Below are 23,003 nucleotides of genomic sequence, written 5' to 3' on the forward strand. Positions count from 1 at the left end.
CAATGTAGCATGTACACCTCCTCCTGTTTGTCTGTTTGTGTTTGTCTGAGAGAAGTCTGAGCACAAAAGTGTGTTTACATCAAATGTGTGTGTGTGTGTGTGTGTGTGTGTGTGTGTGTGTGCACCTCTACTCCCTCAAAGCCTCTCAAGTCATTCCTGCACACCTTACAATGCGCCGGCTGTCGTACCTTGAACATTACCTCCTAGTAAAGTGACATACCATAATAAATCGCCCTGTGTGCCTGTGGGCTTCATTATCATAAACACTAGAATCTGCAGAGCATCATTCTCCATCACTTCCCTAAAACAAAACGTTAAGTGAAGGGATTTCACGTTTACGATGCTGAACACGAGGTCACGTTACATGTGGCGTAGGCCTCGCTGACGTTCTACGTGACGCAGCGGTCTTCTCCAGGCCGTAGACACGTGTCGTACTGTTGTGGCTGCTGCTGCGAGGCATCTGAGCGGCGGGTTGAGGTGCAGATGATTCGAGGCGTCAGTGAGTCAAGCTCACAAAAAGATGTTTGGCATCTCAGTGGAGCGTGGGGAGCAGTTCCTGTGCAGGGATGTGTCCCAGCCGCTGAATAATTGATGAGGGCGATCAGGAACAGCATATGTACACAGGCTCCATCGGTGACCTCGGTTGATAACCATCACTTGCAAGCCATGAAATCGTCAGCTTCTCCTCACTGTGAGGGGGCCGGGGGTTCATGGGGCGGGGGGGGGGGGGATTCTTACTCCAGACAAAGAGATCGAGTCGGCTTAGAGAAAGCCAACTATTTGAAATCAAAGCAGTTTAACCTGTTCATACCACAGCACACACGTCTCAAACTTCTTATCGTTTATAAACTCGTCTGTTAGAGAGCGGAGGAAGCAAGAATTCAGAAACCTGCCTGCATGCTAACATGTGAGAGCTGGATCGTTTTCTCTTTTGCTTTCGAGATTGATACCATTAGCAATAGGCTACAACCGCTATCATGCTAGCTTAGCTTAGATTAGCATGTCTGACAGAGGAGCAGCTAGTTTGCAGTTAGTTTACTTTAAACAGCTAGTCTGTGTTAAGTTTGGAAGTCTATCTGCTAACCTTTCTAAACTGGAATGTTTTCCTTTTCTTTGCGATTGAACTATTAATAGCACTCGTAAATAATAACTTACTGCCTAGTTAGCTTAGCTTAGCACAAAGACAGGAAGTTGCTGTGATCATCTAATAAATAGTCTCTCACGAACATGTTTTTACACTTTTTATACTAATTTAACAGATTTAACATGATGTGTTAGCGTACTGTGTTTTAATGGGACAGAGCTAAGAATGTCTTTATGCTAAGCTAAGCTAAAAGGCTGCTTTTCGTAAGCAGCTTCACATTTTAAACGTACAAACACGACTCAATAAAAGCGACAAGCGTTTTTCCCAGACGTCAATAGTTTATTTAAAACATAGAACATAATGTATTTAAAGAAAGGATGATAAATCAGGTTTGGGATATTTCCTGAAAGTTAATTTTCACCACCTGCTCTCACACCTATGAAGCCATGTTGGACCTGAATGTTCTTTTTCTGCACATTTAAAACCTGCGTCATCATAACAGAGCAGAGTTGATTTACTGTACAGGCCTGTTGCATCTTTTCTCTCTACACACGAAGCACCTGCAATATGTATCTGCTCTGTCACTGAAAACTATTGCACCACTGATGTTTAGTTTTCCACAGTATTATCAAATGAATTCTATAAATATATGAGGATTTTTCTCCAGGAGGAAAAATCGATGCACACTGACTGTTAACTCCTGTCTGTTTCCTTTTCTTCTCCGGTCTCTGTGTGTAGAAACTGCCATCGTTCTCATTGTAAATGGTGTTTTCTGACAAACTGCGTTCTGGTGCTGTTGTTGTTTGACTCGATGTGTTACAGTTTAGATCTGCTCCACGGTGATCTGTTCAGCTGGAGCATCTGGTTCGAACTGAATAAAGATTTTTTTGGCAGCTGTTTGTTAGATGCTCTCACTGTCTTTTTTCTTTGTATCTCTGCTGAGGCCAAAGAAAGAAACAAATACGCAAAAGTACAAAAGTTACTTATTTTAAGACAATGACTAGTTTTCCATCTCCAGAGGTAGATTGTGATCAAATACATTTACTCAAGTAATTGAGGACAATTTTGACTTTTTACTTGATGCACTTCATCAACACGACAACTTCAGACATAAAATTCATTGTTACAAAGAGACTCTGAATTAAATCTAAAGTAAACGTAAGCATTTAAACACTGTTGACACAGTAATTCATAATCAATAATAAATATATAATAATACATCATTTATACCGGCTCTATTTCCTGAAAGAACTTATGAATTATGTCTTAGTTACTTGCATATTTTATTATTGTTATATTTATAAGACCTTTACTTGTAGCAAGTATTTTACTCTTACTCTTAATATAGTATTACTAATTTCAATACTCTCTCCAACTCAGAGTGGTGACAGTCTGTTTTATATTAAAGATGACCTCATGTAGGAAAACCGCTTTTAGTTAAACAGTAGTGTCATCTCAGCCCACTAAGGATGTAATTCATGGAAACATTAAAAACCTTCTCTCATGTAGTAATGTGGCTAAGTCATTAAGTTCCACCCTTCTTTATTAAAAAGTATTTTTGTCATGTTAGATCAACAAATCCTCCCAAACATAGTGAATCTAAATTTAGACATCTGCATTGACCACCTCTTTAAACAGGTTGCCTCCACACAGACTTCTTTCAGAGTAACAACAAACACAGTAGATAAACGTCAGTTAATGTGCTTCATCCACTCTGTCTGGGTGTGGTGAGATCCTGCAGGAGATAAGAAACCACCACACGACAATCATCAGGTCGAGATTTAAATCCTGATTAGTGCACGGAAACAAGACATGTCACTTTTCTCCTGCTCGCTTCAGACCAGTGAGAGTCCACACAAAGACAACACACACAGAGAAATTCCTCATGTGAAATAACCCACACTGTCTGAACTCTGGCAGAAACTGTTTAGAAACTGTTTACGTTGGACTCAAAATGGACTTTTAACTAAACACGACCCCTGAGTTTCTCTTTAGAGTTTCCTTCTAGCGAAATCTACTAAATATAACAGAGCAGCCACCAGCTCATCACTCAGTCTGTTCACTTCTCTTTCTGAGAAAAATCAAGTCATGTGCACCTTCTGATCTTGGCTGCCCTCTTGTGTTCATATTTGAACATGCAGTAGAGTGAGGTTTAGTTTTAACAGCTCATGTATCACCTCTTGAACCCCTGAAGGGAAACTCCAATGTTTATTTTCCCATGATACACACACTGATGTGTTCAAATTGGCACATCCTGGTATATAATGAGCCACACATCTGGTCTATGCAACTGAGGAACTCCTCTTGCAGTAAAAAGGGATTTTCACCTCCTCAATGTGTCATAGTACTTCAGTACTTCATTTTATTTTAATTTAAAGTATATTTATTGAATTTACTCTTTCAATTAATAACTAAACAAATACTTGTTTAATATTGATTTCAATCATATATAAATGAATAATTACAACTAAAATTCTCACAACTGAGATTATTATTATTATTATTAGATATTTTTTTCTGTGATCTGGGTCATTTCATGGAGAGGGGTGCTACATGGGAACAAGATACAGTTAAACTCCAACTGCTGTCAAGGTTGTGATCCTCTGTATCTGTCTTCTCTAATGTGACTTTCACCCGGCAACACTGATCCACAGTCAGATCGATGATTGAAATCACTCAGGGTTAAGACCCCTGTTGGTGAGAGCGGATCCATGTTGTCCACCAGCAGGGGAAGACTTGTCCAATGCTGCCACAGCAGAAGGGAGGTGTCCTCTGTTTGGTTTTATTGAATATAAGTCAACTTGAAAAATGTACCTTATTCAGTGGTTCTGCTAGGGGGGTCTGTGAGAAGTTTCCAGATTCGGTCCATTACAATGATCATGATATGATATTGGTATTCGATTAATGTGAAAAATATTTTACTACAGGTCTAATATCTTTCCAAAAACATTTCTCGTGTTCTTTCACATAATTAAGTAGAAGTGTCAAATTACAATTAAGGCTTGTTTGTGCTCAACGTGTGATTTGGAAACGGAGCTTCTGTCTGTACTCTGCGTTTATTTTCATTCGTAGTTGTGCACGTTCTGAATCCTTTCAGACAAAATGTAGCAGTACCACTGGAAATCATGGGGGGGCAGTGCAGCCAATAACTCAAATGATTGGAACAACTTTAACTACGGCGGAACATTTTGACTCATCTCTTTTTGTACGTAAATGCAGCATTACTGAGCCGCACTTATGGGAGAAAAGAGTTTAGAACCTATAGAACAGATAATTAATTTATGTAACATTAAGAAAATATTTTTTTGTCTAAACAAAAGCAGCTTTTAATTTTTTTTTAGCAAACACTATAATCCTGCATATTATTCTTTTCTCAGACAAGAGGAGCAGTTTTTTATCATTTCATGCAATTTTGCAGAAACGTCTCCAACCAATAAACAGGTGAGAAAAGAGGAAAAATGTGGGGTCCTCACCTCTAGTTTATTATTATCCTGTGTCAGTGTATAAAGTGGAGGATTCTGTTGGTTTTAGGGGAGCCTGGGTGTTACCTCACTAACAGAAACAATGGACAAGTGTTTAAATATTGATACAGGCTCTGGAAGAGTCATTTATTTCACTCCCACGTCGGGTCAAGGCCGAACCATCCCTGTGTGTTTGCTCTGCCTCTGTTCTCATGATCTCTGTTTCCCTGTTAACGATCTAATTCTATTTATTCTTGAATGTGGTTTGAAATTCCAGCGTTGTAGCAGCTCAGTACTGTGGGTTACTTACTAAGCAAACTATAAGACAAAAAAGGCACGGAATCATCGAACAGTGTTAGACTACTTTATGATTGCATGGTGTCCTACAATTAATACAGTGAACAGGAAACTGAATTCAAACAGAATCCAAACACAGAGTAAACCAAGAAAACCCCCAAAATGGTGGTTCGCAGAACAAGTGCTTATAATCATAAATCCAGCATATAATAAAAAGGGCCATGCAGAAGCAATAAGCCGACAGCTCTCTGGTTCACACAGTAAGCTTTTAAGTGTAAACTCTTCTCTAATCAAGCGCCCGAGTGTAAATGTTTCTATATTTTTGCAGATTTACTTCATGCACATGAACATAAACTGTGAAAAAACTGTTACTCGAGGAAAGAAGCAGGGACACATTTGGCATCGGAGCTTTTCAGGTTAGACAGAGGCAGAGAAGAAGGAGTGCAGAAGAAGGAAAGTGACACGTTAGGTGAGGATTTCTCCCACAGCGAGTCGAGAACAGACTCAAAAACATGTGACTGACACAAGACCACATGCCTGCACCCACCCACACACACGCCTGCCCTACCAACCACACACACACACACACCCCTCTTTGCTTTCAGTTTCCACACTAGTGAACCAGTAAGCGCACGTGTCAGACAAAAAAGACCAGACGATTAGAACACAAACGACGGCCGGGGTAAGTCATTTGTTTTCAACAAAAGGAGACTGGCACAAGGAGTTGAAGGGGCAAGTGTTAGGGTCCAGGGGTTAGGGAGTCAAGTGAGGAAGGAAGGAGGGGTGAGAGGGTGGATGGGGATCAGGGAGGGGGGAGTTAACCAGGTCTTATTGCATCAGCGTCTCTGAAGTGGGCAGGCCCCCTGGCTGAGGGAGGAAAGTCTCGGAGGTCGGGCTGCTGCTCTCCTGGTCGCTGGGGTCACCGGGGTCAGTGGTGGACACTGATGGAGTCATTTTAGTCTGAAGCAGAGCAAGGAGAAAGTAAAAACATTTATATAGTTATTAAAGTAAACAAAGTTGCTGTTTTTTCAAAACTGAAATCCACATGTTAAACCGATAAAAGTAGATTCTTGTTTTCATTTACACTGAAATAACTTGAAAAACAAAAATAGAAATATGACACACTGATCATTTCATTAAGTTAATGCTCAAAAAATAAAGGGCAACATCAGATTAAAACACACAACTACACAATTACTACGGGAGTTAGTAACACATTTACTATACGTTTAATGGCAAAGGTCTACACACCTTTGGATCTTAAACAATGAGCGTGAGCTGTAATACTGTTTTTAATCTGTTACCTTCAAAGTCTCCACTTTCCCCTCAAATGACTTGAAAGTTTGTGCATTCCTGTGAAAGGAAAGAAAGAAAAAAAAAAAGACGTAAAACCACTTTAATACACTACGTAATATTTTTATTTACCATTGTTGTCTTTATTAGTGCTCTTTACGCCTTCACTACCTCAACTTGTGTTTGTATTGAAGAGCTTTATTTCATTCTTCTTTTGCTTGTATTTATATTTTATTATATAGTGGATTATTCTTTATTACTATATAATATTTGTATATTTCCTTTGCAAATCTTCATAACAGGCACAGTTTGATTTGAGGATGACACTTTCTTAATTTTGACAATGAAGTTCTTAAATCTTGAAAATAAAGAAACTGTTTTATAAACCAAATATTTCATTGGTCAAAAGATCAATCTGGCGACGTGTCAGCAGAATAATTGATAATGAAAATAATTATTTGGAGAAATTAAGAAAATCATTTGTTAGTGAATGGTTGAGAAGCACAAGGACCGTTTCTGAACTTGGGTGTTTTCCAACCTCTGATTAGGATTTTTTCTGAACCTCTGATGAAAACTAAGGTCTGGCTATGTGAGATTAATAAAGCTGCAGCTTCACTGATTAGCTGATAACGTGGCTCTCAGCAGTTGCCGCTCCTAGCGTCCTCGACCTGCATTCTCTTTTTCATGCAATGCTTGTTATTGTCCAACATGTAGAAACCAGGGTTTTCTTTTCTACGCATAGAAAACAAGCATTGTGCAGCCATGTGTACTGCACAGTGTTAGGGTTCGTAATCTACCTCCCGTCCCCCCTTACCTCATGACAGGCATACTAGCAGAGTGTTGTAATGAGCGCACGCTATCCGACAGCATTACAGAGAAGAGAGGAGGCGTTAGTGGTGGTCTCAGAGTAGTAGAGACAGTTTCACAAAGACAGAACAAGACACATAGATGCAAACACAACATAGAGAACAAACCCTCAATTATTCCACTATACCTTCAAAGAGCAAGTGAATAAATCCTATAAATCCTGTTCTATCCTATTAAGATCAATTGTGTATTAACACAGTGGGTTTGTGCTAATCCTGTGTATTATGGGGTGGTATCTTGTCACCGAACACATGCACACACATACATATGCAAAACAACTGCATTCACATAAGCACACCCTGCCCCTTGGACCCCTGTCAGGTTGCTCATCACTACCAGCACCCCCCACCCCCGTCAAAACTGCCTCTGTGTGGTAGCTCATCCGTGAGGCTGCAATTCTCAGCACACTGCGGCTTTGAAGAGCCTAATAATCTTGTTTGCAGCTCAGTAATCCAGAGAGAAGAAGGATGACAGGGGGAGAAGACAGATTAGGATCCGCTGGGGGAGGGAGGTGGCGGGGTCAACCAAAGCAATATCTCAAATGGAACAATCGGCTGTTGGTTTTTAAGCCTCACTTGACCAGGAAATATTAACAGTGATGTGCCGTCGCATGTTATATGAAATGTTTTTGGTACTTTGAAGCACAATTCCAGGACATCTGGCATCAATTCAGTAGATACGTGGCTGCCAACATACAGTATGTGCATTTATTAAAGAGGAGAAGATAAAAGTGAGAGCTGATGGTCGTGACATATATAAGGACAGGCTTTTAAAAGTCATTTTTTTATTTTCCCAAAAAATAAAAAGGTTTTATAATCCTTTAACTTCAAAGTTGGGCATCTGAGCAAAATAAAATTACTAATATTAAATTGAAGCAGTGAATTACATTCCATCTGTGGCGGTAGCTGATCTGGAGGGGAGGGGCAGGAGGTCGGTTAGTGAGCCCAGTCCCCACACACACACATGCACACACGCACGCACATCACGTCTCCATTACTTCAGAGACTAATTACCACTTGCCAACCCTAACTCTTATCCTCAACTAAACCCAACCTCAAAACAAACACGATTTAATGATTTGCGTTAATAGAACACCATGAGGAAGTCCCATAATTTACCAGTGTAAACACATTTAGGTCCCCGCAACTTTAGTAATACCTGGACCACACACACACACACACACACAGTAGAAAATCAAATAAAACTACGACTGATGTTGAGTAATACACTGAATAATGTGTCTCGTCTCGTTTTTTAAATCGAAATCAAAAATTACTTTTGACACAAACTGGCAACTCCTCGTGTGCTGTGAGAGACGTGGCCGACAGAATCTCTATCTAACACTGTAAGATCCTTTTCTGAGAAATTCCAAAGAAATATTTCACAGAACTCGTAAACAACGGATACTTTTCCTTATAAGGACCTGGGCCTTTAACAAAAATAGACAACTTTAAATTGGTTGGTGAATTTATGGACCCCCCCGCACCGATGTCTCCCCTCAGTCTCACCTGACATCCTCAAGTTTCCGGCTAAGGACTGAGCCCACATTGGAGAAAGCTGCCGTGGCCTTCAGACTCGCCTGAGAGAGCGTTTCAGACGTCCTCCTATAGCTGGAATAAAGAAGGGGAGACGGAGATAGGGGGTGGGGGGTGGGCAGGAAAAAGGGAGGATATGAGAGTGATGAAAAGAGACTGAGAGATCAAAGAATGGAGGGAGGCATCAAGGTCAGAACTAAACCTCTGGGACTTTTTCATTTTAAAAAGCCAGAGAGCATCAGAATGCTGCTCATTTCCTGTAACGTACAACGGAAAACAGTTTCACTCAGGCCACAGACGAGCTATCAGCAGCACTGACATCTTCTTTCTCATTGCCCAGATGCGTAGGTGCATTTTTCTCCACGGTGCTGGCAGTACACCATGTTTCCAAGGCATTCAGATACAGATAAAACTCTCATGATCAGACAAGCAGAGAACAATGATGCATATGTTGGTAGATATGGAAGCGGTTCACAGGGATTATTTTTTTCCCAGCGACATATTCAGATTTAATTACCGGCATAATTAATGATTGTGTATTTTTGATATACTGTGGTGGTCGAGTACGTACGCGTTGGAGGTGGTGACCTCCTGCCAGGTTTTGGTAATGTTCTGTTTCAGCTCATTCAGAGTTGTGATGCCCAGCTTTCTCTTAAGATCTGCCAACTGCCTCTCCTTGGCTGCAAGAACCTGGGACAGAGTCTGGATCTCATCCTCCACCTGGACACACACAGAAATTTGCCATATGTGAACATCAACCACTTTTTTTTCAGTTAAAGGATAAGTCATGGATGTGCACTTTTAACTCTTTTAGTTTGGCCCATGTCCCATTCACTAACATGGGGAGGTGGGGTTTATGTCCTGCACTGCAGCCAGACACCAGTGGGTAGAGAAGATATTTTGCCTTCACTTTTAGAGAGCAGTCATATCGTCCATCTTCATATACAATCTATGGAATAAATCTGGTGGTATTTTTTATTTTTCATGACCTGCTTTAACCCAGTGGGCTTAGCCACAGAGATGAGGAACTAAAGGACGGCTTAACACGCTGTAGATTTTGGTGATTTCATGGGATCATAAAAAAAATCAACAAGAAAAACAAAGAACATCGACGGACTCATCCTTTAACAAATCTCAGTCAAGGAGATGTTTGATTTGACATCTAACACAAGAGTAATCGTTGGACCAGATATCAGAGGCACAAAGCTCTATGGCTAGGCCTGCTCGAAGTGTACATGACAAGTTACAGCTGGTGTACACACACTGTAGTAATAATTCTATTTCCATTTTCCACCATTTGCATGGACAGCTCTGTTTAAGTACATGACTCTCTGAATCGTGGCCTCTGACCCATCCTGACCTTGACCAACTCTTCCTGCAGCTCCTGTCGCTCCTCCTCTGTCAGGGCGGGTGGAGGAGGGGCGGGCCCCACAGATGTCACTGCATCTTCTCCCACCTCCGGGACCGAGTCCGGGTGCTGCTGGGTACCTGTTAGACAAATAAGCAAAATTAATTTTTATCAAAGCTTCTAAATTGGCATTTCACGTGTAGGACAGTTTTTAAGACATGTTCACACGTGTGAGCCCGTGTTTGCTGTGTGACAGCGAACAGGTGGCAAGTGAGGGGAGGCTGATGTCGGTTGTCAAACTCAAGCTGTTCCAGTGAAGGATGAGGAGAAGAAAGGACGAATAAGTTAAAGCTATCAGAGAGTCGTACAAGAAAAATGAAGGATGCTGTTTGATGATGGGTGGCAGCCAAGAGGGAGAAGCTACTTGCCAAGGATTTTTTTCCACGAAAGTTTCCCACATTTGTTTTTAATTTAGATCGGTGAATTTAAACCTGACTAGAAGCTAGGAGGGGAACAAGTGAAGGTGAAGTAGCTAGCACTCGCCTCACTGCAAGGTTTTGCATGCTCTCCCCGTGTCTGAGTGGACTTTCTCTGGGTGAATGTGAGCGTGAATGGTTGTTTTGTCTTATGTTGGCACTGTGATACACTGGTGACCTGTACAGGGTCTACCTAGGTGCTAGCTGAATGATTTAACTTATTTTTTGCCTCCGTCTGCTTGCTCGAGGTATGTTAGGAAGAGTTGTGACTGTACAGCAGCAGAAAACCCCTCTCTCTCACAGACCAATCATATTTTCACTCCCCACACATTAACAATATACACACACGCAGCTTTGATGTTGCCGTCTCTGACAGAGCTGTGCCCAGCAGGAGCAGCAGTGCATCAATAATACAGAGAACTTTCTAGATGGAGACGTCCTAGGCTCAGACAGCATGAGAGAACACAGGAGCAGGGGGGTTGTTAGGAGATGTCAGTCAAAAGGACAACAGCGGGTGAGGATGTTTTGAGCCAGAACTGAGCAGGAATCTGGAACCCCGAACCGTCTCTGAGGTCGAGTTTCTTTTTATCTAGTCTCCTCTAGTGTTTCGTATAAAAAGAGAAAACCCAAAAGCTGAATAAAACAGTGTGGGGGGGAGGTAGACAAAAAGAAACTGGTGGGGAATACATTTCTGATGTATACTGTCATCTCAGCAGGAGCCAGAACTATGATGTAAATTGAGACAAGATAGACCTGAGAGTAGATTTCATGATAACACAGGATTTGTAAAGGTCATTTTAATTCAGACCGACATCCATCATGATACTAGTCAGAGAGTTTGGGTTGGTCTGTAGCTTGGGGGCACTGTAGGGTTTAAATTAAATAGTTTAATGGACTATTTGTCCATTAGAAAAGAGGCATAACGAGGGGAAACACACATCTATGTTTCACTCAACAAACCCCATATCCTCTCCTCCCACCTCATTCCACACACTTGGCAGCAGTCCTCTCTTTCTTGTCACACAGCAATACTCCCCAAACCCTAAAAATATTTTATCTGAGACAGGACTGGATGTTTGGTGAGGACAGAGATACAAAAGACTTTCTGAAGAGCTACTGGTAGAATAACATTTCTCTGCCTTCCCATTACAGAGTGTTGGCATAAGCTGCTGTGAGACAATACTGGTTTTTGGATTGAATAATACCATGGGAATAAGCAGAGCTGAGTGGATGCACCTCAAGGGGGGAATATTTATTTAATTGTCAAAATACGCTGGGTAAATATATGGAGTGGGAGATCCCACTGGAAATCAGTGACAAACAAGTTTTTCAGAGGAAATAGAGGCAGCCATTACAGTCACTAAGCAAATAGAGAAATACAGAGGAAATAAAGGTGGGGGTGTTGCAGACATTCGATGAGAAGAAATACAAAAGAAATTCTCTTTTCAGGCTGCAGCCCTGAAACCACCTCACTGTTCCTCTGATGTGTTGTACTTCATCTGCCCTCGAGAAGTCCCCCCCCCCTTTCTTGTATTACATTTGCCCTCTCCTCTAGCCATTACTGGTGACACAGCAGTGACACAGCAGTGACACACACACACACACACACACACACACACAAACACACGTACACATACACACCTGCATACAGAGACAGAATTGTGTAATCGACACTTCCTTTCGTAACACTCGTACCTCACAAACAGGATAACTCTCCTCTGCTAAAAGAGCACTATACTCTTATTTTGATGATCTTCTGCTCAGGAACCGTGTTTCTATTTGATTTGCTAACAACACAGTCTAAACCAGTGAACGTCCAGCACCACCTCCGGTTGAGGAGAACAGGTTTTGTAGGTCGACTCCCTGGCTCACTTATCTGCTATGTAAAATTCCTGCAGGCAATGATACGAAAGCTGTGGGTCTGAGTGTGGAGGCAGCTCTGCAGGAGTGTATGTATGCCTTCGAGTTGCATTTCTATCAGTTGGCGCTGGGAGAAAGATTGAGCAAAAAAACAAAAACGAAGAAAGAAGTAGAAAGAGAAGGAGACGTTATGTTATATCAAACTGTGTATCCACACGCATCACCGCCCCACCTCTCTGGTTACACCCATTTACTTTGAACGTATTCCGCCCCATGACAACCTCAGCCTGTGTAGCTGTCAAATCTATTACAACCAAATAGAAAAGAAAGGTTTCAAAGTGGAGATATTACTGAAACAGACCTGCCAAAACATTGTTAACGCATCATTATCCCTCACATGTAGCCTAATTATTTGGTAACTTGATTATAGTCTTTACTGTTATACTGTGACTAGGCCAGTTTTTTATCTAGAAGCAGAAGAAAGAAAAGTGGAACAGACATATTCCTTTTTTCAGTCTGGAAGCAGCTGGAAGTTGTGTGAATACAATCACACTACAGTTGTGGTAATGTGCCTATAATGCTGGCAGCAGCTTTCTTTCTGAAACTGAAACTGTGACCTACGATCAACCAGATTCAGTTTTTTGCACAGATTTTATAGTTAATGATTTTTATAAAATGAAACTGAATCTGCTCAGATGTGTGGTTTATATACGAATTTGAATGATTTTCTTAACTTGTGTTATTTTCTCATACATCTGTTAAGCGACTGACACAATCTTCAAGTTCACAACTCTTCAAAATAAAAGCTTTGCAATTCTGTTCAGTACAAAGCCTTGCGGTAACAAAACGAACATCGTGCTTTTACTTTGATGACAAATTGCTAAAGAGGAAGTGATTCAATAAAAGTTTTTTCCATGACGCCGTGACATCAGTGATTGTCTGTGTCAGTCAGATATGGTGAAATAAAAATAATCACTCTTTCATATTCAGACAAAATTGGTATTATTATCAAAATATCTGCACATGAATCAAACAGAACTTGGACCTTGTAAATCAGAATTGTGGCAAAACAGCTAAAACGTCTGATGAAGCAATAAAGAAAAAATAACTATAGCAAAATAAGTTAAATGTCCTTTTCAAGCATCATCATTTTCTAAATCAATAAAAAAAATCGAGTTAAAAAAATTAATGGAATTGAATTGCTAATTGGCAAAAGTTGCCGTCACACACACTGCAACTAATTATCACTTGTCCCCTCCCCCCTACAGTTTGTGTTCCCCCAAATTCTTCCCGTTCAAACCGACACACACACACACACACTCACTCACTCACTCACACAAACACACACACTCCACCCAGCCTCTCCCTCTGCTCCTTGTGATACCTCTGGTTCTGACAGCCGGCGAGCTGGGTGGCGTGTCGCCGTAGGTCGGGGAGAGGTAGAGGTACCTGGTGTTGACTCCTTGCTCAAAGTCAAACGGAGAGTGGTATTCCTCCAGAGGCTCCATGTTTACAGCTCGTGTAGAGCGGCAGGTCGGAGTGACTACCACCTCCCTGCGACCACCAATACCTAAGCAAAACAAGCCAAGCGCTGATTGTCTGCATGTGATCCGGGCGCGTGCTGGCCGTCTCTGTGTCTCCTTGTTTACAGCATCCTGGACTCAGACACACACTAGGTTTTGTGTTGTCTCTCAGGTGTTCTGAAGGTCAGAGTGAGAGTACAGTGGAGATGGTTTCCAATGTTCCATCTTTTTCAGGCCAAGGAGCTGTGAACCCTCTGTTTCTGTCCTGCTGATAAGAAGTTACCCGTCTCTTCAGTCAGCTGTTGCAGCAGACACATACTCTTTCTCTGCAAACACACACACACCCTCTTCTTTTCTATTGTTATCCCAAAAAACTGTCCATCCTTCAAACATCCATTTGCGTCCATCCAGTGTGGTTTCCAGATGCTAGCCCCTGTTAGCAGCGCAGTGACATTGCGTGACACTCTATTTTCAATACTCCCAGGTCTCTCTGTCAATTCCCTCCCTCCCTCACTTTCCTGTCATCCAAGGAGGAAATAAAAGCGGTCCCATTTGTGTGGGCTGGTCACGTGATGCAAGTGAGTGTGGTGGAGGGGCATTAGATGAAAAGCATAATCTGCAGTGTCCCAGATTACAGCCAAGCGCTAATCCAGGGCGGCCGGTCCATCTTAGAGCAGCAGTAATGCTAGTAGGCTAGAACGGAGGGGACAGGATGCCAGAGGCTAAACTAGGTATTGTGGAGATGAGGGGCGGTTATCTACAGTATGTGGTGAAGAGAACATGTAGTCATACAACTGTGTGTTCATACGAGAGCATCAGCTAATGATTATATTATGAGTAAAGAGTTGGTATTGGATTTCAACCCTCAACGTTGTGTCAATCACCAACACTGACTTTTGTACTTCGGTTAAATTTTGCAGCGTTTTTCACGTAAGTCAAAAGTGTTCCAGAGGTTTGTGCGATCGAATGGGTCACAAAAATTGGTTTCCTTCTTTATAATATGCAATCTCCAGACTTGAAAGTAATCTTCTTGTTATGTTAAATTCAAAACAGAAAATCTGAATATTGGTAAAGGTTTGAAATAATCGTGATATTGATTTAAAGTCATGCCGCCCAGCCCTATGTCATGTTACACTTAAGTTAAGGAGAGATATGAGGAGAGAGGACTGTAAGAATAAGTCATGCACAATCTATAGATAGAAGCATCACTAAAGGCTGCATTATGGCCTGGTGACTTTCCAGCAGTAATCTTCATGACTAGATGCTTTCAAAAAGCTTGATTCAGATGTAAAAAAACAACAACAAATGAATACACCAGTACACATCAGTACATACATTTAAGACAATCACAGACTGACTATGTTCAGGCCTTCTTGCCAACATTCCTCTGTTGTTAGGATCCAGACGAGCATGTTTATGTGATCTTCTCTAGGAAATACCTCGCACCACGAGAGACAGACGGGACACTTAGCTTGAAGCATTGAAGCACTGCAGGACAAATTCCACAATTGACCATCTCAAAGTGAAAAGAATGGAGTTTTCAACTTTCTACTGAAACCACGTGAGCTTTAATATATATGAAGTTATATATTTTTTAATTCTGCAAAACACACACATTTCCATAAAGCTAATATGCAGCATTTCAATGATATGAAAATATCATTACTGCCCATGAGAGGAATCTTGTTTTAAAAGCCTACTGACGACAGTTCAATTCATACTCTTATAAACTGTTTCAATGGTCAAGTTGATGTCCACACCTACTCTGCTAAACTGAAACACATGTATTCATCTGATATTCTCATTTTTCCAGTGTTTCAAGCAATTGGTTAGCAGTTTTGATGTGTATGAAAACACATCCTGATTTAAAAAATATATAATACCAGTGACATTATGATGGTAGTGACAGACAGACGATTAATGATAAACATGGTAAGCCCTCCTATGTGTGTAACAGTCCTATAAAAGTTAGATGCTGTGTGTAAACTGATATAACTGAACTACGCCCTGATCTGTAGTCAGGCTCAACTGCACTGTGCTTTCATTCAGCAAGGTCGGCCCAGGAGGTGACACACACACAGTCACTCATTGCAAACAACACCAACATACAAGAAAACAGGCCTAAATCAGGAGCAAATAATAATTGTCCTTTCTACTTTTGGTGATTTGATTCATTCTTGTTCAGAAGCTTTGACCTTTATCAACATTATTTCATCATACTCCATTTGCATGAGTCATTTTTTCACATGCTAAATCTCTTCTTCTGTTCAGACTCAGTGATTCAGAAATAGAATAATATGTTGGCCAAACGTTCATTAAGGATGTTTGTCATCATGTGAATTAAAACTGGTTATGTCCATAAACTGGAAAGAAGCTTCAGTTTCTTTTCCACTTGTCAAAAACCCTACTAACCTCTGGCTCTCTTTGGCTTCTCGGGAGCACATGAGTCATTTTTATTTTTAAAAAACCTGGGTATCCTGGCTAATTTTGGTGACTAAAAAAGGTATTCCACTCCCCTGTATTCCTGACCAATCAGGCCACTAGTTTCCTCTATCAGCATCTGCGTCCTGTCCTGCCATGCTGGCTCTCCCTTCTACAAATGTGTCGAAATGCCCTGTTACCACCTCTGCAACAATAATGTCCCCACCCCACCTCCTGTTTCGGGTAGTCCCAGAACTGTACGGTGGAAAATAGGCATGTCATTTCCGCCTTGAACAGTCTGAACAAAAGGGGCTAGTGATTCATGAGACACTGGATTCATGTGACACTTGTTAACAAAAATGGCTCCTAAGCTTGTATGATATAACTTAGAAAATATTTTGAATAAAAATACTTCTCACAATTTCCTTTCAAATTAATCTCTGACCAAAACTCAAATTAGAGTGTTCTCTATGATTTGAATAGATTTATGCTGATTGAACATAACAGACACCAAGACCAACTCATACTGGCCCCCACCCACAGGAACAAACAGCCATTTTCAAGTGGTTAATGCAGCACGGCATGAGATCAATTATCTTACTATTCATGACATACCCTGTCACATGATTAGCCTAAAACAAGAGTCATGAGACGTGGATGACTGTGAATGCAGCGAGCGTGCCCAGAAAGTTGCCATTAGACGTGCATCATGGGAAAACTTTGAGGCTAAGGGCATAGAGTTGTTTCACCTCAGATGGAGCAAACCCAAAGTCGTGTCCTTATCTCACAACTCCATCTTCACCACCTCAGTTTCCCTCTGGGCTCATGGACAAGTAAGAGCTGATTAAAGCAATAGTTTGACATTTTTGGAAATATATATGTTGGTTTTAGTGCAGACAGAGGATTAATGTCAGTTAACAAACCTTAGCTTAAAGATAAACTCCAGACTTACCCCAAATATTTCAAGAACACTGACGTGGAAGAAGCAGACTGTTTCCTGGTGATATCAATTTCCTTTTCCGATTTACACTTGTGCATAGTCCTTTTACTATCACACCATGTGTGAGCACATGGTTCTTTCAGCTAAAGATAAAAATTGATGCAAGGATGTTTTGTAAGGCTTATTACTAAAACCTATTCACAACATTTGATTATATCTGGCTCATAAATATAAAACTACATACTTTTAAACTACATTAAAATAATTATATATATATATAAACATATTCTCCACTGTTATTACACAGTAGGACTATACTTCATGTGTTTGACACAATACTTGTATGACTCATTTATCGACAACTAGTGCATTTCGGAAAAAAAACATTTCCATTTGACACTGACGCCCAAGGTTTCTCTCTACAGTGTCATGAGGATACTGTGTATGTGTGTGTCTACTCATTTTTGTTACCTCTACAGGATCTTTTTCAGCATAGACACTGAACTTGTCAGGACCAGTAGTCCTCATGGGACCAAAGCCCAATCCTTATGGGCCAAAACGTCCTGGTTAAGGTTAGGTGTAAGATGTGAGTTAAAGTTAGGCATGGATTGGTCCTGGATAAGATCAAGGATGAGGTTTTGGTTAGGCTGTGCATAATGAATGGATGTCAATGCAAAGTCCTAATAAGGATAGCTGTGCAAACATCCTTGTGTGTGCGTGTGTGTGATGCCAGAGCTCCCAGACAGGTGAGAGTTCAGCTTGGCCAAATCTCACAGGTTAATGCAGAATTCGTCATGAAGAAGTACTGAAACCAGAAGCATTACTGTGTCTTTAGACTCAAACGTTTAAAGACTGTATATTATACAAAGGGATTGTATTGTTAAATTGGCTGACACCACTGTCTGTAGGAAGCAGGCCTTTTCTTCTTTGTGTTTTCAACATATCAAACTGCTCCTTTCACAATGACTTGTGACAGCCATGACTGCTGACAAACATGTGTTTCTAGGTGAACTCAGTTACATCCCCTCCCACCCACATTAAGACAAAGACCATTGCTGTGTGTGCATAATACTGATGTGATCTAACATGTGCGACAAATCAGGACACACAAATATGTGCATAACTGGCGCTGTACTTTACAGTGCGACCAGACATTTACATAATTGTACTTTTGCTTAATGTAAAGCTGTTCCCTTTACAAGAAGATACCACAATGTGCAGCAAACCTCATAGGTACAATAGTAACTAAATATTGCACTATTTATGAACCTTAAACAGGGTTACATGATAACTCACTTATTCAACTGTATTCATGATAATATTCTAATATCAAGATACTTTGGATCACAAGTCTAATATCTAAGTGAAACATTAGTTTAATCTGACTGAAATCTGTCTGAGATCTTTCAATATATTTTGAAAGTATCATTTTGTTCTAGTACAACAAATTTCAGACTTGAACGAGTCGCCTGTAAATTCTTGGCTTGGGAAAGTTGCCTGTGACAGCTGAAAGCGTATGGTTGTGTCTGATTTAAATCTAATAAGCCAAAAAATGTTGGCAAGGACTCATGATCAATCTCATTAGACGGCCCAGTTGAAAAACAAGATGGACTGGTCAGCCAGACTCACATTTCTGAACATCTGATTTCGGCCAAAAGCATAAACTTCAATCAGGGGAGCAGAAAGTTCCAGAAACAAACAACATCCCCGAAAAAGTCACAGATCAGACTTGACTTTCTTTTTGTAACTTAGTGGAGTGACATTCTTGAGAAGTTAAGGGGAACTTGCAAAAACACTTTACTTCCAGACATTTTAATGGTAAGTAAAGCATAAGAATAGAACATTGTTTCTTCTCTGAACACAGATAAAATTTCCACAACTAATGAGGTGAAACAAATTCCCACTTAAGCAAATAGGAACCCATATGATTTAATGTCACTACTGGGAACTCCATTAAAATACAGGGGAATTCAAGTGCACAGAAGGAAATCTTTATTATTTAAAAGGCCACACAGTCAAAACCAGATGAGAACTGGGTAGTGGCAAGATACAATGACCACAGTTACCTGCATCAAAGTGTGACACTGAAATTTCTTATCATGACAACTTCCCTGTCATGTCACGACAGTAAAAAAAAAAACTGAACTGCTGTTATCTTGACAGTTAATTGGACACAATGAAGGATAAACATTTATTTTGACATTAAGTTACTTCTGCAGACAGAAGAGGCACGGATTAGTGACACTTGCACTTTGTATTACAAACAACTTTTTTTTACTTAATTTGCACTCAAAAATCTTTAGGTTTTACTTAATGCACTAACAACTTTCAGCAGCACTACTTAACAGTCTGACCTGAATGGAAGTCTGATAGTCATAGCATTTCTGTGTTTATAGAGCAACTGACAATGATACTATTTAAGATATTTCCAGCCTGGACTGTTGGTGCATCAGTTCCACTCACTAAGTGGAAAACATTGTAGGTAGACCAATGTAAAAAGCACAGGAAACCTGCATGAAAATGTACATAATGGCCAGAACAAAATGCTAAAAGATTACTGTGATGTTAAGTATTTCTGTTATTGAATCCACTCCGAGCACATACATAGAGATGGACAGAACTGCCCGACTACTTAATTTGGACTGAAACCTATATGCATGAATTATCAACCAGTAACAGGTCACATACTTTGACTTTTTACTTTTACTTTGGTGTGTCAATATACAATATATGATGCATCTTCTGCAAAAATGTTCTACCTTGGGGCTGAGCATGCAGACATCAGGAAATTATATTTCTCAAACCAGAAGAATGAAGACTGGAAATGAGGTCAGAGCTGAGTACTTGTCATCTGACATTCCCTTAAGGTGAACAAATAAATCTCAGAGTTTGTAATCAACTGAACGGAGTCGAACATACAAGCTTCAATTTCATTACAAATGTCCGGTTTTCTTGCAAAACACATGCACTTCACTGAGAGGCAGCTCCCACTAAAGGCAAGTGCACAAAGACAGTGGTGTAGAGGAGTGAGAGAGCAGATGGCTGCCTGGCAGGAAAGGTAACGTCCAGGAAGTTGTGGTAGAGATCAGGAGAAAGAAATAACAGGTAGAATTTGCCCCCTCACCTCATCTTCATGCACTCTGCATTAAAATGCCCTGCAGTGTGCACACATGTGCTCGGGCCTGTTTGACCTCTCAGTCGTCTAATAGAGGCTGAAACAGAGAACTGTGCTACTTTCAACTTCTTCACTCATTGTTCTGATGGAAAAGAGGCCAGTGATGTTGACAGTGTGACCCGACGAGCACAGATCAACATTAAGAGAACATGTAGTGATCTGTCAAATGGGTGTAACCTGTTTGTGCAGCTTCATTTACTCAACAATTTGTAGCTAAAGCCGCAGAGCAACATCCAAAACAGCTCATCAGATCGCGTCTCAATACATCAAACCCACGCCAGATGTGCGACATTTAACTCAGAGTGTCGTTTAGCTCACGTTTAAAACTTAACTCCCAACTTCCTCGTTTAGGTTCAACTCATCGGGTGTCAACATGTTGGAACAAAAGCAGTGCAGCATTGAACTTCCGTGTTATTTTCCTTTTTAAGTAGGTGACCTCAATTAGTGTCCTCAACCATTTCCTTTCTTCCAAACAGAAAACTCGTTGATGCTTCTATCGTTACCAAACATGCTGCTACTTCTCGAGATGGAAAGGAAGCATATGTTTCCAAACTTTTTATCAGTTAGCTTAGTTTGCTAACTTTCATGTGACACAAAAGTAGGTTTCAGCCGTTCTCGGTTACGACAGCGGCACAGCGACTCGTCTCGGTGAGCGGTTTACCTTGGTCTGCATCCTCCATGGTGCTGCTGAGGTGTAGTTTCTGGTGGTTTTGGTTGCAGGCGGCGCAGGTTCCTCACTCGGCTGCTGCAGACCTTCCTGTTCTCTCGCTCATGTTGCCAGGCAGCTCGCCGTGAGGGGTGGGGCTCCGCGGTGACGTCAGCACGTAGCAGTGTAAACAGAGGCGAGCACGTGGATCGAGTTTGGAGCCGTCAACAGTGCAGCTGCTGGGCAACCGCTCCACGTTAGCAGATAAATACAAGGTAACGTGAGATAAACTGAAAATTATCAAATGAAAACACTGTAACACAATGTGTATGTTTAAATCTTCATAAAAAATATTTATCACTAACTAAATCTAATAAAATGCTATGGCACAAACCAAATACGAAATAAAGCACTGTAATACATTGATATACTATATTGTCAGCACAAACTAAACTAAATACTTTAGCACACACTTCTAATTCTAAATAGTAATATTGACCCAACCTGCACATTTTATTGAAGTTCACCTGATCGTGTTATTTTCTCTTTTTGTGGGATTTTTTTAATCTTTGCATTTTGAAGAATGAATGGGAATTTTACATAATTTTGGAGGCATTTACTTTTTGATATCAACTGTATATTCATGTGTCTAATACTCTTTTTATTTTTACTATCTAAAGTGTTACTATAAATTGTATATGTGATCTTCCAGTGCTACATTAAAGTGTAATAATAATATAATATATATAATATTTGTGATTAATACCAGAGATCCTTGTTGAGATGGATTCTGAGTTAACCCATCATATAAATAAAGGTCCAAGCTGCTTCAAATCCTAAATAAAATGAGGACATTTCTGAGATGAAAATAATGGAGTGTTTAATTGTGTACAAAAGATTCAGTAACACTATGAATAGTGTTTGGAATGTAATATTTAAAAATGCATCAGATGAATTGTTGTTCTGATTTTGCTCGATGCATTATTTTGTTCATTTCACATCTCCATACTTGCTTCTCAAATCTGTTTTTGTTTTTCCCTTTGACAGTTGCCAATGAAATATTTGAAGAATGTTTTAAGAATTTCACAATCAAAACAGTGGAACTTGAAAAACAGTTTGGGAGTTCATGTGAACTATTGCGAAATCTCCACCAGATATTCAAACAAGCTAAAGTTTGAAAATATTTTTAATCACAGTGAGTGCAATGCACACTCATTCATTTCATACCTGACATAATAGTTTGATATACATCATTCAGCAGCTGGGAAATTCAATTTGTCAAACACAGTTGGTGTCTAATGTTGAGTTGGAAGCCAATGCCTCAAGCAATAAATAGATGACCTAATCATTCATGGTATACCTTATTGCCCCCCAGGGAATTTAACCATTACAGTGGGGACAACCCCCCCACCTCGTAGTAATCAAAACCTTCCTGTTCACAAGCTGAGTGCAAAGCCCTTAATTGGACAGCATTGAAACTATACACCCAACTATGTCAGGCTTCTCACACACACACACACACACACACACACACACACACACACACACAGAGGGGTGTTCACATGAAAGAGTGCCACCTGCTGGACTTAAGGAACAGATACAGACCTGTGATACATGGTGGTACATTAGAATACTTTACTCTGGACTATTAACATGTCACTGGTCTGTGGAGGATTCCAGTTTAACTGCTGAAGGATCACACATCACGTGACTCTGTTAAACTCATATGGCTTTTTAATTTAAAGTTTAAAACTGTATTATCTGTTATTATTTATTGATTCAAATACCCTAGATATATAGAATAAATATGCTATTAAGTATGTTATAATGGTGGCATATACTCTATGTTAAACTCATGCTTTGGATAAAGAAAAAGGTTACAATACTGCAATAGAGTGTTAAAGTAATTCAATATCAATAGGCAATTAATTGATTAAAAAAAACGCATATATTTTGCTGATAAATGTAGGCTATTTATTGTACAGACGCTGCTTTATAGTTATGTTCATGCATATAATTACACAAATATATCTTAACACTTTTAACATGATTATTTTTAAACATAAAATAATCAATA

At 40.2% G+C, this 23,003-nt stretch overlaps 1 protein-coding gene across 5 annotated transcripts; it reads right to left on the bottom strand.

The window, feature by feature from the left end:
• Positions 1–4,895: 4,895 nt before the first annotated feature.
• Positions 4,896–21,176, bottom strand: tpd52 (tumor protein D52). Of its 5 annotated transcripts, none has more exons than XM_069516868.1 (7): positions 20,942–21,099; positions 9,898–10,025; positions 9,109–9,257; positions 8,511–8,612; positions 6,950–6,991; positions 6,147–6,195; positions 4,896–5,802 (listed from the first exon to the last, which is right to left on the bottom strand). In XM_069516868.1, exons 1-7 carry the CDS (start codon positions 20,958–20,960, stop codon positions 5,671–5,673), a joined length of 621 nt encoding a protein of 206 aa, XP_069372969.1. In that variant the 5' UTR covers positions 20,961–21,099; the 3' UTR covers positions 4,896–5,670. The 5 variants fall into 5 exon arrangements, with proteins under 5 accessions (XP_069372969.1, XP_069372971.1, XP_019946521.1 ...); XM_069516870.1 differs by lacking the exon at positions 20,942–21,099 and adding an exon at positions 13,606–13,882; XM_020090962.2 differs by lacking the exon at positions 6,950–6,991 and having other exon boundaries at positions 20,942–21,176.
• Positions 21,177–23,003: the final 1,827 nt, after the last annotated feature.

This window comes from Paralichthys olivaceus, chromosome 20 (assembly GCF_024713975.1).
Source record: "Paralichthys olivaceus isolate ysfri-2021 chromosome 20, ASM2471397v2, whole genome shotgun sequence".
NCBI classification, from domain to species: Eukaryota; Metazoa; Chordata; class Actinopteri; order Pleuronectiformes; family Paralichthyidae; genus Paralichthys; species Paralichthys olivaceus.